This window comes from Rana temporaria, chromosome 6 (genome assembly GCF_905171775.1).
Source record: "Rana temporaria chromosome 6, aRanTem1.1, whole genome shotgun sequence".
NCBI classification, from domain to species: domain Eukaryota; kingdom Metazoa; phylum Chordata; class Amphibia; order Anura; family Ranidae; genus Rana; species Rana temporaria.
The window spans coordinates 137,784,525-137,804,235 of NC_053494.1; the positions used below are offsets into that span (position 1 = coordinate 137,784,525).

A 19,711-nucleotide genomic window follows, 5' to 3' on the forward strand; every position below is an offset into this window, starting at 1 on the left:
TCATGCATACTATAATTTAAGTCCAAGCTGCATTAGACAAATAATGGCCAATGTCCCTTGGACAAAGAAGAGAAAAAAAAGGGGGGGGGGGTGTCATATTATGTGGTACACATGGGGACGAAAAAAATTATTCCCAAGTTGAGAAAGAAAACCTAGGGAGGGGAAAGAATGAACGGTAAACTCTAGAACTTATAGACAAATGTACTTAAAGGTAGGGTTTATGTAACGGGATGGCCGTGGGACCCAGAAGCTCTTACACAGATTGAGCCAGGAAATAAGGGACATATGTTGGATTGTTTTAACATGGGTCTGTAATCCACAATATATTCAAGAATATCTGCAAGAACTAATTACAGGTTGTTGATTCTGAACCCAACAGATCAATAGACGAGTGATTCATTCATGTGGGAACACAGACTGTTAAGGGGGTAATTAAGTCTGCTACTGTCATGTAAACTAACCTAAGTCTGGCTTCTAAAGACCTTTCATTGTGTGATACTAATTAACACTGTATTGTATGAATTTCTATTGATGATAAATGTGTATTGTATAGCAGGTGAGAAGAGCCGGAGTCATGATGTCTGACTTGTCAGCTGTAGCTAATTAGCTCATGTGGATTGTGTCAGACCGGGTGTCAGAAAGTCTACCCAAGATGTGTATTGGAGGCTCGTTAGGAAGCATTGTATAATGTTGTGGGTGGAGTTGAGTCATTGTTCATATTTGGTTGCTGACTGTATATAAAGAGCCTGAGTTTACCATTAAAGGGTCTATTCGTTTTGAACCAGAGAACAGAGCTGTGTGTGTCTCGTTTCTGGGGAATCCTATGGGTCGTGTTCGTCTGCTGGATTGTGGAGTGTCGATAAGCTGTCGTGGGTTGGTGGAATGGAATATCGTAAACTGCGTTAACCCCTAACCGTTACAGTTTAAAACTAAGATTTTCATTAAATCCAGGATATTGTGTAGCCCTCAAATCATAAATCCAGAGCGCCTCGAGCTGGAGCAGGGTTCCGTCAACACTGCCACCTCTCAAGTCCAGTGGTACATGATCGAGGGCTAGAAATTTGTTTTAGTTATTTTAGGTCAGAATTGGAAAGGCTCAGAACTCTCTGTGACAGGAAGTTGAAAGGGAAATCTAGACCCAAAACATTAATAAAAACACATGTTCTTAGTAGAGTGTGAAAGCGTTCATTGCCCAGTGACACTCTTGTCATGGTGTTTTATACTGTCACTGGAACCAGAAGTACTCCCTAGTAGGCACTCTGAAGACAATAAAAAACAGACAGAGGTTTTAACTCTTGGCCACTTTTTAAATAATCTTGCATTTATTTTCAAAGATTGTAATCACTAGATGGGAATGTAATTATATGTTTGCAAGATAGGGCCTAAAGGTTCTAACTCTTGACCACTCTTTAAATAATCGTACATTTATTTTCTTTTATGACTGTGCTCACTTAATCAGAATTTAATTATATATATGAAAGATGAGGCCTCAATGGTTTGGGATTGAGATCTGAAGAATTTAGATTCAACACCTTGAACTGTTGTTTTCTCGAAATATTTGTAAATTCTTCGATCCAGGCTACCTTTTTCCATTATTCTGTGGTCTGCTTCTGATGCTCACATGTCCATACCCTGCATTAGACTGTGAAATGCTTAAAAATGCACAACATTTATATAAGAAGCATCCATGCCCAGTAAAACACAGACAACTCTTAATTAGGTTGTTATTAATTATTTTTATTAAAGTAAGCCTACCACACATCCACTCCTTTATATCCATCTCTTCATCCTGATGCACACTCACAAAACAGCTGCTTGATTGCAAGAAATTTCTGTGTGGACAGCAGACAATGGTCAGTCTTGACTTCTTCAATAGTCCAGTCTTGATGAAAGTGGGTTCGACAACTGAAATCTCTTGACCTTTCCAGTAATGCAAGAAATACTATGGGGCAGTGGCGGCCCGCTCATTAGGGAAGCAGGGGCGCCGCCCCCCTAATCCATGCTCCCTGCCCCTAATCTCTGTGCAGGGCGCCAGACTCATGGATTTCAATGTGTTTTTTTTAAGCACGTGATTAGAGCCCACCCGATTGTGTTACTCTTTTTAAGTACTACTGATATTGTAGACAGGTTAAATCGTTGCAACTGAAAATGCTGAGAAAACTTGTACTCACAATGCCCGTGTTTCTACAAAGGCCATTATTAACACAAAAATGCATGTCTGTTATAGCGTCTTTCTCTTTAATGTCTCTATTAATAAAGTTGTAAGAGTTTGTAAAATGGTTTATGTGTTTTCTCAGACAGAGCTGGGTTTGGGAATAATTTTGCCACAATGGACAACAAGTCTACAGCTCAGGGTGTGGAGGGTATCATTGTGAGTTCAATGTTTAAGTCTCTAATCACACGCTGTGCTTCTACAACGCATGAACTGCATAGCCCTGAGAATCTGGTAAGATCATTAATAAACAGTAAAGTTAATCTGAATGTTTGATTTTTTTGAATAACAATGATAAGAGCTAAGGAGTATGGAAAATACTGAAAAAAAATGTTGTTCCTGTGGGGCAATACTTATTTTCTTTCTGAATGTATTAAAGTGAACCTGTCCCTGACTGTTCATACTAATATATCTACATATTCTGAACAAGCAGTTGAAGCATTTGAAAATATGCCTCATTCACCTCTTTATCTGTAGGCATTGTGGAAATTCATCTTTAAAAAGCACAACAGAGAAACAGAAATGTTAGTTTTTCATATTACTTTCTACCAAAGCAAAATTTTGGCAGCATGTCAGCCTTGAAATTTAAAGGTATCAGAAACCAACTGAAACTGAACTTTTGAGTCTTTGTTGTTATCTTTGAGGATCTCTGAGAATTAATTACTTCACATTACAAGCAGCTAGGAATGTTAGGAATGGCTTGTTTAAAACGCTTTCATAATTGCTTGTGAAGAATATGTGAAAAATGTAATGTATGTATTGGGGACATGTAATGTCCCATTTAACATTACTTTTTCTCAATACAGTCCGTCTATGGTTTTAAAGATTAACTTTGCTCAGTTTTGCTCATCGGTCCCCTAACTGCATTGATGCGATACTGCTCCTTTTAACTTTTGTCATTTGTTTTAATGATTTTTATTTTTAATTAATTATAATATCATAGTAAAACATTGTGCATGGTATTATTGCATATTAAATGCCATTTAAAAAGTAAATATGTTGGTATAGAAACATAAGAGCTGCCATTGTTTATTTTCTTTAATCATTGCATGCTCCATGGCTGACATTCTTTTATTTGCTGCACTACATAGTGTCTTTGGCCTTGAACAAACATACAGTATGTTATCATGTGTAAGGCAAACTAATATGCACTGGAACCATAAAGCAAAACAGAGGACACACTGGCCTAGTACATTATCCTTAAATCATATCCTTATTTCATGAAAAGGTGGTAAGTACTATACTCACAAACTGACAGATGCATCAAAGCTTGCCATATAAAAACAGCAAAGTCCAGTCCATGATACATCATATCACATGATAGGACGATTGGAAATCCTCAGAGTCAACAAGACTGTTAATAAAAGAAGGTCATTGCGTTTGTCGGATAGGGGTGTCTCTAACACGCCCCATGGGTGGGAGTTAACCCCCCTCATGTTCAATCCATTTTAACATAATAAATTAACCCATATGCATATCTAAAATTTGTTGTAACATAAGAACCATTACATACAATTGGCTTAAGGTATGTAAAATCTACCCCAGAATCCACATGTGCCAGTCTCACATGCACACACATGGAGGGTCTTATTGTAAGATCATTATATATATTATACATGTGCAGAACGGAAAAATTTGTTTTGGATATATTCGTTATGTTACTAATTGTGCTTCATTGATTTGTTTCAGAATTTGTTTAGGGCCTCTTCCCCACGACCCTGGGCTGTGGTTGTGGGGATCTGCGGGTGAGGGGCTTCTTGGAAGCCCCCATATTCTGCACACCTCTCTCCCCCATCTGAATGAGTATGGGATGCATAATACTCCTACCCATTCACCAGAAAAGTGTAAAAAGTGAATAAAAATAGTACACAAGATTTTGACAAATCCTTTATTAAAAAAAATGTCCCCCCGGTGTAGATCCATCCTTAATCACGCCATCTGCCAAACCGTTGGACCCGCAAAAAGAAAAAACTTCTGGTCTCGTTGAAGGCTCCCACCAACTGCCTGCTCCTCCTTCTGACATTGTTTTAAATAGCTTAGGAGCGGAGTTATCCGATGATATCATCGGGTGACTCTGCCCCCTATCTATTTAAGAAATGTCAGCAGGAGGAGCAGGCAGTCGGCGGGAAAACTTCAATCAACTTGTTTGTTTTTTAGGTCCGGCGGGTGGCGTTTTTGACAATGGATCTACATTGGGGGGACATTGTTTTTATCTTTTAATAAAGGAATTGTCAAAAACTTTTTTGGTGAATGGATAGGAGTATTATGCAAAGCCCCCCTGCCCCAAAGCACCTCCCCCCACCATGTTGAGGGCATGTGGCCTGGTAGGGTTCAGGGCTGCCGGGCTGCATGCTTGGATAAGGGTTTGGTATGGATTTTGGGGAGCACCCCATGCCGCTTTTTTTAAATTATGGCGTGGTATTCCCCTTAAAATCCATACCAGACCTAAAGAGCCTGATATGGATTGGGGCGGCCCATGCTGTTTTTTTTTTTGCAGAATGTCTATTGCTGGCATTCTTTTGTTTATATTTCAGCTGTCAGTGGGGAAGCTTAACAACCAGCTATTCTTCACACAGAATTGGAATCAGTCGATCATTTTTTGACCAATCCAAATTTGAATCATTACGAAAATTTGGCATTCATTAGAAACTTGCAGTTCACCCTTGATTTGCTGCTGATTTGAATTGCATTCCAATAATAGTCTTTCTGTCCCATGATGTAAAGCACGCCTGCATGGCTGCACTGTACGTTCCAGCTTAATAGTGTCACTTCTGGACCCCCCGACTGCAGCACATCCAGCTTCAGTGGTCACGTGATATGCTCCAGCACAATGGCCACCAGAGCTGCAGAATAGAGAACAATATTTATTCAGTGTTTTTCTAAGTAAGCTGCAGTTTTTAGGTGTAATCATTCTAATATAAACTGTAGAACAGATGGTCTGCCAGGGATGACATCAAATGCACCTACCTATTAACATTTTTCAGCATTATGGCTTTTAAGACTGGTGTTAATTGAATAACTGGGCTGACCTTCTAAACTTTCCACTCGCCTGGATGTCTCTGGCTTAAAAAAAATTCTGTTTGGTTGATCTGAAATAAGCAGGTGAAGTCAAAATTAAGTCAAAGCTGTTTAGCAACTCATTCTGGGTCAATTACCACCACTAAAGGGAGTAATTTGTTTCAGCTGTGCAACGATCGATTATTACGCTTAGCAGTCAATTTAGTAGTGTCACTGTGCTCTAAACAATCCATGAATAGTTCCATTCTTAGGCATGTATTATTTGAAGATTTTTAAAAATTGAGAAAGACTCCTTTGAGGCAAAACTTGGTTTTGGTTGAGTTGGCAGTAGGACATATTGTATGTTTGCAGAGTATCAATCTTAGTTGTTATGCCACTAAATCTATCTCCTGTGCTTTTACATCGACAGGGTCTGTACTGTGACATTCGACAACTGGTACAATTCATTAAAGAAGCTCACGGCAATGTGTTTCGGCGCGTGGCCCTCAGCGCCTTGCTGGACAGTGCTGAGAAGCTAACACCAGGGAGGAAGTCTGATGATTCACAAGAACCAAGACCTTCAAGAAGCAAAAGGTTTTCCTTTTAAACATAATAGCTTTGCTACAGACTCTTTGTATACATGCTGTGCTCTGCTGCTGGATTTGTGGCCGCTTCAAGCTCTTAAATTCCATTTTCTTTATTTTTCTCTTTTCTTTTACCTTGTGTATTATGTTTGAATAGCGTGACATATTTGCAGCTCTTGTGTGTAGTAGGACTTATGTACAAAGAGGCAATAAATGTATGTGATTTTTACGGTGCCATTGGCTTACACTAAAATTAATGAAAAACTGACTAAAATTACAGTAAGGAATGGTATACTACTCTCTTTTTTTAAACTATAATGTGCATGTTTGTACATAGGCCCTGCTCTTTATGCTGCTAAGGCTAACTTTCCATCTTCTAGATATCTCTTTCCAATGCTACTATCTATCACTACAACTAGTATATTTATAGAAGCTATATATAGTATACTTAGAAGCTGTTAAGATAGCAAGAGACCGAAAAAAAGATGTTCACACAAATGCTTTTTTTTGTTAAGGACTTGTTGACACCATTAGTGTTGGGCTGCATTAGGCAACAACAGAGTTTATCCAAAGCACTAAAAACTGTGTTTTTCCTCAATGCAGGGCATTCCAACAAGCTGCAATACATTGCAATATGCAAATTGCACGTTGAAACCACATACCTGTATGCTATTGCATGAACAATCTCTAAAATATTATCTACATATTATGAAAACTACTATTCATTAGAGCAGAAAATAGTGCTCCCAGTAAATAGTGACTGAAGGAAGAAAGCTCAAAAAAATTCAGATAACAACAAAATCTCACACTTGTTTTAGTGCAGATGTGAAATTTGGAAATTTTAAAGAGTTTGGTTGCACATGCCAAAAGAGTTTTACAGTTTTAGTAAATATGAAACAAAAAGTCTTTCTAGGGGAAATAATGCCGCATCCTGAATATACTGAAAGTATATTGTATGGAGTAGTCTCCAAGGCTACATTATCTTTTCAAGTTTGGCCAGTTTTATTTGCTAGAGAAATAGTAGTGAAAGGTCAATGCATTTCAGAAATATACTGAAATTTTCATATAGGGAAACCCATTTATTTTGCACACTTAGGTTTGTACCTGCACCCACCCTACACAATCCATCACAAGTCCTCCCTAATCAACAAATAGATTTAAGGGGTGGTTTAATATGGAGTCATGAGTAAACATTTACTTCAAATACATATATACACTTACAATATATACAAATTCTGAATCAATGTTTGAAGCAAACATAGGCCCGGCTCTAAGATTGTTCTAAAGCTTTGAAATAAAGTAAATGGGGGGGGGGTGAACATTGAACATTTGCCCAAGGGAGTGCTTTATTTTTTCTGGGTTTCATAATGAGACATTAGGGACTGGACATTAGGAAAGCATTCCAAGTGCTCTATTTTGACACCTAAGTGTACAGAGCCTAATGGGCCCAGCAACATATGTGATCAAGTACAAAGAGAAAAACATACAGTATGTGAAAGTTACCCTTTTGTCCGTGAAGTCATTTGTTCAGGCAGTTATTACATATGTCAAATATAATTAATGTGTACTATACATACTGTAGGTCAAGTGCAAGCACTGCAAAATTATCTGTAAACAGTGTAGTTCAGTGTTGATAACCTTTGTAGTTGTGGTGGGATTACTTCTAAAATAAAAGTATGTGGGTTAGATAACCTATATCATAATTTTTCTGAATCCCAGTTATTTATAGTAATTTATGTGCAACAGCCTTGCATATTTAATGTGTGGACCCTGCAGTGAAGACTCAATAATATGTAGTTTACATTTGCCCAACTCGCTAATCTTGGTCATCCCCTTCTCACTAGGTATTATTGAATTCATAGCCCCCATGTTCTTTGTTATTCTGGATATATCAATATGTTTTAACACAGAGGGCTTCCAGACCAGAACCTTGGCCTGAACTTAGTTGCCACCTCTGTGACTCATGAATTATGATCCAGCTTTAGTGTGTAAAAGTACATCCATTTTGAAATTCTTTTAACACCTGCTGAAATCTGTGCAAGTGAGTTTACAGTTTGGGGGGTAAACATGTGTTTTAGATGGAAACCATTTTGTTTAATTTTACTGAGCTTAAAGTTGATTATGATTAAATTGATTTTGAAGCCTGTTGGCCATAGCTGCTTTATGGTGCTCTGGTTGAACAAATCTTAAAAAGTGCCTTTTGTTTCATTTGTTAGATGACACATATTGCACATCTTCATAGGCTACACCCAATATCTGATAGATTGAATAAGCATACAGCTATGCGGTTCGCTATATCTCAGCGTTGAACTTTTGCTTTCATGCTGTTTCATTTCATTGCTTGCTGCTGCTTAATAAAATTCACTCAGTAGAGGACCTGCAATACTGCACTTATGTAGAAGTGTTGTTGTGGATAACACCTGAAGCTTGTTTTTTAGTATTCATTGGTGACAAATTTATGCTAGTCAGCACAAAGGGACCAGGGCATTGGTTGACTTTTCTTTCCTCTGGTTGGCCCTGTTGCACCCTTAGACCAGAAGAAGGGAGCGCTCCTGAAAAGGGTCGGGTGTCCTATGCGCCCGAGGAGTGCCGAAGTTACATCTCTAGCCACCCCCCACAGACTCCAGAGCAGTAAGTAAGGCAATTATTCCAAAGACCTAATTGTGTCTTCACTGTGTCCATTGATATCAGCTTATGTATTACAGAGAGCTTCCAATGTGACTGGGTGAATGCATGGCTGAATCATTGCTTCAGTTCTGATATTAGACTTTCGTGATATATAGCTTTTGAAATCACAGTGTATGCTATTTCAAATGTTTTTTCCTTATTGGACCAAGAGTCCTAAAACACCCTTCTGCCCTATAACAGTCTTTTGGAAGTACTACAAAATTATCCCCAGTAAAAAAAAAACAATCCCTATAATCCATCTCCATCCTATGCTTTGCTTCTCTGCCTTGTGAGGCCCATCTCATACCTCCTGGTTTTATGTGTCCAACAACAAACCTTCCAAAATTAGATACTTATGTTCTGTTTAAGAAATAGACATACTTTACTAGCGGCATTTAATGTATGTAGAGGTATTACTACATATTTTGGACAAAAAAATAAAATTATGATTACACCAAGCAATGGGCCTTATAGCAAAACGTGTGTCTAAAAAGAGAGGTACTTTTTTGCCCCTAGTATGCAACCAGAAACATGAAATTACTTTTTTTTATAAATAAAAAGACAACCACTGTAATTTATATCCACCAATCATGTTAGCATGATTGTTTAAAACAATAGTGAACAAGATTATTATTGCTAACTGTAAGTTGATTTTGTTTTTTGCTATTTATTGTGAAATTTAGGATAGAAAAACGGTTACTTCCAAGCCTAAATTACAGTTTTGCAGACATACCGGTATTATTTGTGGAAACCCAAAAGTGTAGTATGTTGCAGCTTACAAGTCCTTAGACCCAGAATTGTTCTCTTCTGACCCGGTGATCAGTAACACACTGGGTGACAACATTCATTCAATCTAATGTATTTTTGGAGGAGAAGCATTGTCATTCTAGGGCAGGGCTACACAACATCTCCATAAAATTGTGGAGAGATGCCAATAACATTGTTAATTTATAAAATTGCAGCTGAGGAGGAGAGTGCAGGATGTACTGTTGAAATTCTGTCAGGATCAAATGTTTTTTTTTGCACTTATAAAACTGATATAACAAAATGTGCCTAATGGTATGTTTGTAGCACTACCCCCATAGAAGTTGCATGTAACAGGGTACTCTACTGCTGCACATAACATGTTCAGCATTCATCCAGGCACAGTGAACAGTCCTTGAGCTTTGTTTTGTGCTTTTTTTTTATCAGAGGGTAAAAACTTGGATGGGGATAGGAATTTCTTTGCATGCCCAACTTTATAGTGGCATAACCAGGGACAACTTTCTCCCTCTATATACAACTCTGATTGATTCTTCTGTACAGCTCAAACTGATTCTTCTGTACACACTAACAGTCTATGTTAGATCAGCAACATTCCCTTACAGGCTAGGAACTCTCGGTCCCCTAGAAAGTAGCACAATGTGTTGTGAACTGCATCCTGGAGTAAACTCCCCAGTAGACACTGGTCCCAGCTCTACCACTGCGGCAAATGCTAGCCCACCTAGCTGCCTCTTCACACAACCCACCTGGCTGCTCCCCCCCCCCCCCCAGAATAGGGGGTTTGCCTCAAGGGCCATCGACAGCCTCCTCAGCACTGCATCTGCATCTTCCACCCAACTCCCCTGTCAGCATGACTCATTCATATTTAAGGGCTCACTTAGTCCCACCACCTGGGGATTGGCTAAGCTCACCTTAATATGCAGAACATTCCTCCTAACCTCCACCCTCCAGTTTCCAGAACATTCTCCAAAATTCCAGAACCAGGGGAAGGCACCAGAGACCTGTCTGTATGAGTAATGCTGTCCTGAACTCCAAGAACCCCCGCCCAATTAAAGACTGGCAGGCTTAAACATGAGTCAGGATATAGTTTGCCTACTCTCACACTAGTAGCACACTAGAGGGTGCTACATGTTTAATAAACCAAAAGGGAGCAAAGTTATTTTTTAGAGTTTACATGCACGTTAATGTTTGTAAGTGAAGTAGTGCAACCTCAATGTATCTCAAAAGTATTGCAAAAAAGTAGGTGTTAAATAATCTTATCTATTTTTTAAAGAAATGTTTGTTTTCAAATCAGACCTAGTGTCAGATACAGTATGTGAATACTAAGTAATGTGTAATGGTAATACTTGAAGGTGTTTATTATCTCTCACAGAGATTACATTACTCCCCTTGACAATCACTTGTTCTGATTTTCCCATTAGAAGTTTGGTACTATATTTCTTCAGGCATTATCCAGGGTCAACATCTACTTTCTGGACAGAAATTCATATAGCAAAGATTGCTCAATCATGTACAATTTATGAGAAGGGTCGGGGTAGCTTGACATGGAAAAGGATCATTTACTCTCACATTCTTTTACCCTTTAAAGCATATAAAAGTTTGCATAATTCCCTATTTCTAAAGTAATCATGTCAATTTAAAAAGGAGATTGTAATAAATAAAGGGCTGCACAAAGCCAACTATTTGAAAGAAAAAGTCAGTAAGAATCAATACATTTGTATATTTCCCAATAACGCTAAACTTTATTTATATGGTCTTACTTATGTCTTCTTCTTCTAAAGTACTGTCCATGATACTATTTTTATTTGCACTAATATACCATTTTTTATGACAAGCTTTTGGGGTATATTCCCTTCTTCAAGGTCCCAGCAGTACTGATTCACAATTAAAAAAAAATATATATATATTAAAACTGTATGTTAGTGCAAATAAAAAAAAGGATCACGGACAGTACTCAGTTGTTTCTGTTGGAAGTACACTAATACAGTCACCTCAAGCTTCTCCTAAAGACAATCTCTCTTTCTGAGCAGCTTTTTCTTCGACTGAGTAAAGAGACCAATTCCCTCCATGTCCTTTAGCTGCAGAAGTAACAGCAACCGATCTAATCTCTGCTTCTTATCAGCTGTCTAAGGCCCTCTTTTACATTACTGTGACTTGAAAGTCACGCGATTGTGCCACGATTTTGACACGATTTCAGGGAATGCCTGTGTAAACTTGAGGGCTATGTACCTCAACTCGCATCAAAGTCAGACCAAAGTAGTACAGGGATTACTTTGAAGTCGGTGCGACTTGAAGTTACACAGATATGAATGGTTATCATTGGAAACCATGGGGTACGACTTGTCATGCGACCCTGGTGTCCAAAGTCGCAGGAAAAGTCGCACATGTGTGAAAGGGGCCTTAGTGCGGAGTCCTCCTGATGAATTATGTTTGCTTTCCTTTTTTGTGTTTGAAATCCAGATTCAAAGGAAGGGGTGTTTACTGGTATATGACAGCAACACACAAGAAGATTTTTTGTCTCTGCCCCCATCAGTGATTTTCCCTTTAATCCATGTGTGTCACCAGTACAGAAAGTGCAGACATACACAGCAATCAAATATTTTTTAACAGAGAGGAAAAGGATTAGAACCCATGTCTGGTTCTTATTGCTGTCTGTGCCTCCATTGTGCAGAATTTGCTGACTTCTCTGTCTAACAAAGCTACTCAGCTAGCTGTCGTGCTGATCCCACTGGCTTGTATACACTGATCTGGAACAAGCATGCAGGTCAGGACTTTTTGTCTTTCCCTTAGCTCAAAATAGCTCTTTTTGCTGGTCAGTGCATCAAAATAAATGCCAAGCAACTAGCATTTTCAGGACGTAGTCAGTAATTGGAGCAGCTCACCTTTAACAGGATTCCGCTTAATTAAGCAGATTTTTTTTAAATCCTGTAAATTCTTTAATTTCACTTGCAAAGTCTAATGCCTTGTCCATTTTTGTGTGCGGAGTTTAATTGTGTATTAAATTGTGTAGCATTTGGAAGTACAGGAAGGTATAAGAGTAGATGGTCCTGCTTTCAGGTCGGTACAATATTTGTGTTTTTTTGGAGTTATATTGTTGCAGAAAATGTAAAGCGTACTGTATATATAGCCAAAATATACTTTTTTATATTTTGTGTAAAGTAGGGTTAAAACCCCCTGAAATATTTATTTGTTGCTGTTCGTGTCCCATTGGAAGAATTTTCATTCACTTCCTGTCCTGAAGAAGCAAAGGGCATTGACAGAAAATCTCCTCTTATGCCTCGTACACACGATCGGTTTTCCTGACGGGAAAACTGCCATGTTTGCTTTTTGTCAGGAAAACCGGCCGTGTGTATGCTTCATAGCAGTTTTCCCGACAAGATAACTGCCCACAAAAAAATTAGAACCATCTCCCTTTTTTCCCGTCCTGATTCCCGGCGGTCTTTTTCCCATTGCGAAAACCATTTGTGTGTATGCTTTTCTGAGGGGAAAAAAAAGGTGCATGCTCAGAATCAAGTATGAGATGGGAGTGCTCGTTCTGGTAAAACTAGTGTTCGTAATGGAGATAGCACATTCGTCACACTGTAAATTATTGCATCGTTTCATGCCGAGCATGAAACGCACAAATCGTCTCTCACTAAACTTTTACTAACACGAGGATCAGCAAAAGCAAAGGGTGGCGCCATTTAACCTCCCTGGCGGTATGATTATGTCTGGAATTTTGTACCAAAAGCGGTACAATTTTTTGCATGGAAATTTGGCGTTTTATATTGTAGGCCTGCAATTCTTAGGAATAACTCACTTAAATCTGTCCAAACAAGAGTCTAGTAGACATCTCGGGTATAATAAAGTTTGAAAAACAAAATCATAAATTATAATATAATTATAATATAATAAATACCTATAAATAATTATAACAAATAATAATGTAATTATAATAAAAATTATTCAATAATGTAATCAAATCAAAAACACTGAAATTTGCTCAGTTACAGAATTTTTATTGTTTGATGACGATTTTCCCCACAAATCACTATCGCTCAATTCTGCAAGTGATTCTAATTTATTATCGCTGTTTTCTAGCTGGTCTAAAAGCACTTTTGATGTAAAGGGACACTTTTTGGTTGCTATGGACAATCTACAGTTTGCTGGCAGAAAGAACTGTTTTTATTATATAAAAGTACATATAGCACACTGGACAGACCACTAGGGACAAAGGGGGTGTGTATTTTTTACATACAGTATACTGTATGTGTATTGTGTTTTTCACTTTTTGAATTTGGCGCCGAACTCCGTCCCTGAGCGTCGTAACGTTGCAGGGAATGGAGCTCGGCGGCACTGTGAATCGAGCGAGGAGACACAGCAGAGGAGCCCGCACACACAGCAGGGACACATCACAGGATCCAGGGACAAGGTAAGTAACTTCCCCCTGTATCCTGCAATGAGATCCCGAGTCTGGCTCGGGGATACCGCTTTTGGTATAAAAAATTCACCCAGAGCCAGACTCGGGATTACCGCTAAGGAGGTTAAATGGAACTTCACCTTTATAGTCCCGTTGTACGTGTTGTACGTCAACGTGCTTTGGCCGGGCGGGATTTGGCATGAATGTCTGTATGCAAGGCAGGCTGGAGAGGAATCACGTTGGGAAAAATGTAGTTTATTTTCCTGACAGGAAAACCAGTCGTGTGTACGAGGCATTAGACTGCTGTCACCAGAACGAGTGTCCTTATTGGAAGGCCTGCCTTACTACTTGTTGAGGTGGCATTTTGGACTTTTATATCACTTTCTGTCTCAGTGACAAGGGTCAGCAGGTAAAACAGGGACAGTAATTCTCCGGAGTGGATGGGGGCGCAGACATAAAAAAACTAGAAAGGTGTCCTAACTCCTTCTCCTTCCTAAGGAAGGTTTTACTATACATTCACTTTAAGGCTTGGTTCACACTGGAACCAGCTGTGGATCGCACAGGAACGCTCTTCGTCCCTGTGCTCCGGTTCAGGGACGAATCAGAGCTAAATCTTTGCCTGAATTCGGTCCTGAAAAGGAGCCAAAGACGCACAACATTTCTGTGCACTGTGCTCCACAGCTGCCCCAGAGATATGTGAACTGGCTCCATAGAGAGTCAGTCACATTCTCCTGCTATGCGAATTGGATGCTGGGAAACCTGCATCCAATATGCATTGGTGTGAACCCAGCCTTAAGATTGACAGATTCAGGTCTCTCCAGTTTTCATGCTAACTTCCATTTGATCTTGACCCTACAAGTGGCAACTTAAAACAAATTTTACTTTTAAATGGGCCTTATACCACATTCAATATTTGGTCATCCAGTTGCCAAAAAACCTTACGAATCTTTACACTCCTAACCTTGTTCCCCCTAATCTCTTCTTCTAAACATAATTATTGACATGCAGCTTTTCCTGCATGGGGAGATGCAATAAAATTAAACAAACTGTCCTACCCCAGACTCTTTATCTTCTCCAGACAATCCCAATTCATATCCACTTGACATATTTCAAATTAATTCAGTCTATCCAACAATTTAATTTGGTCATCTAATCCAGCTCACATTAAACATGCTGTTCTTCACAGACTGAAGACATCCAGAGGCATGGCATTCCCGGACATCAAACTCTACCAAATGGCAGTACACCTTGCAGCAGCCCTTGACTGAGGCAGAAACACCTTGACTAAACAATAGGTCACAATGGCACTAACCATATCCACTGCCTTTGTCATTGACCATGCTCATGGTGCTCAAGGATCCTGACTGCTGGCTTACACAAACAGCCCACCTAGCACCAACATAGCATGCATGTAAAAAAGTGGTGTATGGCCTCAATTAAGAAATTATAATAAAGATAATAACGTACCATAGTCCACAATTCAATTGGGCTGGTTTGTTCTGGGTTTAGCCTCAGCAACTATTACCCCATTCCCACCCTCCCCCTATAGCATGCATGTAATCAAGTATTTACCACATATGGCATCTCCTCTTTCCCTTTTACCTATTTTTGGAAATCCTGACTTACAAGATAGAGTATTTAATTATACAGTATACTACAAAATCTGTATACCATTGGGGTTTTTACTGTAAAGTATAACTTATGACATTACTTCTATAATATATACAATGTATTGTTTGCTGATATTTTTTGTACTTTTCCAAGATATATAAAAAATGCAAAAAAGAAAAAATATAGACAGGCGTATGATCTTCCGTTTCTGAAATTTTGGGGAAAATGTTGTATTAAAAATAGCTATTTTAATGTTAACAATTGCAGTAAGTGTACGCTCTCCCGCTGTGCTTTATTTCACAGCAATGCCGAGAATTTAAATGTTCACCCCGATCTGTCTCGCAGTGATGAACAAATGCAGGGGGCGGGGCTGGGACGCAAGGATTTTTGGCGCAAGATGTTCAAATCACAGAGTGCAGCCAGTGATACCAGCAGCCAATCAGAACCAGACACTTCGGAGTGCACTACAGCTCATTCTGGCACTACCAATGAGAGACGCTCACGATCCAGGTCTCGCAGGATATCCCTCCGCAAAAAACTGAGGTTGCCACTGGGTTAGTGCTCTTTGATAATATTAAACATTTAGTTACATAAGTGGGCTTATTCAAAACGTCAAAGAGGGACAATGTTAAATAACCCATATCAATTAACATAATCTGACCTAACTGTATAATGTAAAATTTGATTGGCTTCCCTAGGTTACTGCATCTTGTGCATTACTCTTTGCACTGTTTTACTGAATAAGGCCATTAATGTTATTTTGTACACCAAAGCAGAAAAATGTAGACATCTTGGACATATGACTTTTATAACTGCAGTGTTTTTCATATTATAATTATTTTCACATGTCTGGATATTTAGGCAACTGGTTGAAGCGCTCCTCGCTTTCTGGGCTGACTGACAATGTTGAAGATCTTTTGGACATAAGCTCTGTGGATCGGCTTTCGTTTATCAGGCAGAGCTCTAAGGTGCACTTTCATATTTTGATAAGGCATAAAAAATAATTTCTACGTTAAAATATGCATGAAGCTTAATGCAAATTAACGGTGCTATGAATTCTAACACCTTGAACTAAAGGTGACCTTATTTGGAAATGTAAAAGCTCTTCATGTAGTAGCATGGTGGTAATGATTCATTGCTTCCAAGCAATCTTAAGACTGTTATATATTCTGTATTCTCAGTCTAGTTGCTGGTTATACCTCTTGGCTCACAATGAATTCTGGTGCATGTGGGAATCTGTACTGGATTGCTATCTGGCTGGCTACAGTAAACATGACTTTTCACCATATCAGCAGCATAACTCATTGAGGGCTGATCGCACATTTTCAGCTTTGGGGTTGATTTACTAAAGGCAAATAAGCTGTTCACTTTGCAAAGAATTTGCATTCATTTTAGTGAATGTGGTGACTTTTCATTTAGCAAAGAATACCCAATTACATGGATTCAAAATAAAGTAAAAAGGTACCTTTGTTTTTACATGATTGGATGAAGGAAGTCAAACAGATTAGATCATGAGCCAATAGTCACCTCATTCCCTAGGCTAAGGGGAAAATTCCCTTGAAAGTGAAACTTTCTTTGCAAAAATTTAACCACCCTTAGTAAATTAAGCTCACAGTGTGTACATTCCTCGTGATATGGAAGTAAGTGACATTTAGTTTTTGCTACAACACACTTGTATCATTGTTTTTGAGGCCTAGTATAAGACAGCTGTGTGCTACATGATTTGATTGGGTATCAGAATGACAAGTTAAATGTCATAAAGTCTTTAAAAATTTTAAAAGGGCAAGTTTTATAAAAAAAAACAATATTTCAGTTTTGGGTCAGTCCTACTGGGTTGGATCATTACCTGGCTTCCTACAGTATATGTCTCATTGGCTGCTGCAGTGAAACCCGTTTAATTACATTCCTAGATCCACCTACCATTATCTATCAAATACAACAGTTCACAGTTGCATATTTGAGAATTCTTATAGTGAACATTTCCAAATTCAGTACTGATTTTCTTAGACAATTAAATCTAATCACTGACTGTTATTGAACCTGTAGGTTAAAATCAACTAACAGCTGTGTCAACTGTGATAAAAGGATGTGATATATCAAAAAAAAAACTCTCCTTTTGAAATAGAAGCACCAGAATACATTAAAGTTGCCTCTGAATGATTACTACATTTGTATAAGTTTGTTTTGAGAGGGAAATGGCATGACCCATTTTATTTTTATCGAATAACTACTAGCTGAACCTGTCTGCTCCTTCTCATTTGCATAGAATGCCACTGGCATTAGGAAGAGCTTGCCAGCAAAGGAGATGGAGGAGATAGACAAAAAGGTAAATACCTTTAAAAGGTGCAAATACCTAGCATGGCATGTAAGCATATAAAACATATACACAACTCCTTGTTTTGCCGTTTACCATTGAGAGAGAAGATTGTGGAACGGTACAGGTAATTTATTCTACTGCTGTACAGTACTGAGTATTAATCGCTTCTGTCCCCTACTGATTCCAGGCAATAGGGGTTGATTCACTAAGAGTAAAGAGGCTGTCCACATTGTAAAAGGAATTGCACTTTTCAAGGGCATTTTGCCCAGACTTTAGTAAATATAGTGAAATTTCGCTTTACAAAGATTACCCACTCACATGCAAGGAAGATAAAAAAAAGAACCATGTTTGACTGGACATATTTGGATGATGGAAGTCACTACCATATTCAATAAGTTCTGGGGAAAGTTACCTTGCAAAGTGAAAATTCCTTTACCAAGTGAACAGTCTATTTGCCTTCATAGTACCCCATAGTAACAGTCAGCCTGACTTGCTTCATGAGATGCAATGTGCAGTTGTTCACTAAATATATGTTGCAATTCAAGCTGACTTGGTAATAAATAACCTGAGGTCAGTTAATGGGGTGCAATGTCAATTCACAGTCATCCAGCAGTGTGATAAATGAAACATTGTGCAGTGTAGTCCTTGTGTGCAAAAGTGCAGTGATCTTGCCGTAAAGCTTTCAATGCTTCCTATATGTTTTTTATATAATCTTATCGTAAATGCTAATCTGATAAAAATGCTAAAAGTGGTCAATAGAGGTTAGTCAACTTCATCTGAAATTGTTCTGTAATGCAAGGTTGTCTAGTAAATAAATTTGCCTCTCCCCACACATGGATCCATGGCAGACCCCCAAGCTGTTTCCTTTAAATCCTGACTTACTGGAGGCCAACGGTCTTTGCGAGAGGATTGGTATAATGGTCTTCTTGCTTGTGCCAATCAGGATCTATAAAATGAAAAGGAGATGCACCAACAGTTATTTATGGAGGTTTGGCAGTTATAATAGCATCCTGCCCTCCCTCGTCACAGCTGTAATTATGTGGTTGTGTTCCTTTCTTACTTAAAGGGTAAGTTCACATTTTTTTTGTTCTAAATTCCAGCTCCCCTATGCACCAATATAGCAATCATGTAGAAAAATATCAAAGCTTTCCATTAAATCTACAGTCACTTACTTTTCTTGTCCTAATCCACGTATGCTGTGTGTTTGCTTCTGTGTTTGGTGTGCCGTTAATAATTAATGGCACTGAAAGCACAACTAGTAATTTTAGGTGTATAAACATAATGCATTCTGATTGTATATTGTATTTAGTGAAAAGGGTGATCACTGATTGATTGCATTTCATTTAAAAAACGTGCACCTGGGAATGGGAGGGTGGATAATGCAGGCCAGGGTGTGTGCTAATGAGGTCAGCTGGTCAAATCCTTCCTGTGGCTGGGTTCACACTACTACACTACTTTCATCCTACTTTGCTCTGTGTTCAATGTTTCCCTATGAGAGCGTCTTGTAGCGTCCTACACAAGTCGGTCCGACTTTGAAAATGCTCCCTGTACTACTTTTGGTCCTACATTGATCCTACTTCAGGCCCATTGAATATCATTGAAGTCGGACCAAAGTAGTATCCTGTTCATGAAAGTAGGATGGATGTAGGACCAATGTAAGATAAATGTAGGACCAATGTAGCAGAGCAAAGTAGGATGAAAGTAGTGTAGTAGTGTGAACCCAGCCTGTGTCTTGACCTAAAGTCTGATCAGGAAGAAGATATTACTAATGGAAACATCTGGAAATGTGTATTAGGATTAAATAAAGTAAGTGACTGTAGATTTAATGGAAAGCGTTGATATTTTTGCAAAAAAAAGTACATGAATGCTATATTAATGCATAGGGGAGCTGGAATTTAGAAAACATTTTTTACAAATGTAAACTTACTTACTTTAAGGAGTCATTTCTTTCTTTATTGATGGGTCACTTGAATAGCTTGAGATGTAATCGATGAGAGGTTTATGGTTAGAAAAAAAAACCATTATTAATTAGACATATGATAGCTGATGACTATCTACATAAATGTAACTACTTACTACTATTTATAAACCAATAAAAAAAGGCAGTATCCAATTGTAATTTCATAAGCAACTGTATCATATTTATTTATTGTTATTTTTAT

General features: G+C 38.5%; 1 protein-coding gene across 1 annotated transcript in view; it reads left to right on the forward strand.

The window, feature by feature from the left end:
* The window catches only part of UNC80 (unc-80 homolog, NALCN channel complex subunit), a 238,742-nt gene that overhangs the window by 37,188 nt on the left and 181,843 nt on the right, over positions 1 to 19,711 (forward strand). The window contains exons 16-20 of the mRNA XM_040357443.1: positions 2,298 to 2,446; positions 5,640 to 5,803; positions 8,326 to 8,424; positions 15,578 to 15,786; positions 16,094 to 16,200. Of these exons, the coding sequence (XP_040213377.1) occupies positions 2,298 to 2,446; positions 5,640 to 5,803; positions 8,326 to 8,424; positions 15,578 to 15,786; positions 16,094 to 16,200 (728 nt within the window). The remainder of the gene's footprint in view (positions 1 to 2,297; positions 2,447 to 5,639; positions 5,804 to 8,325; positions 8,425 to 15,577; positions 15,787 to 16,093; positions 16,201 to 19,711) is intronic.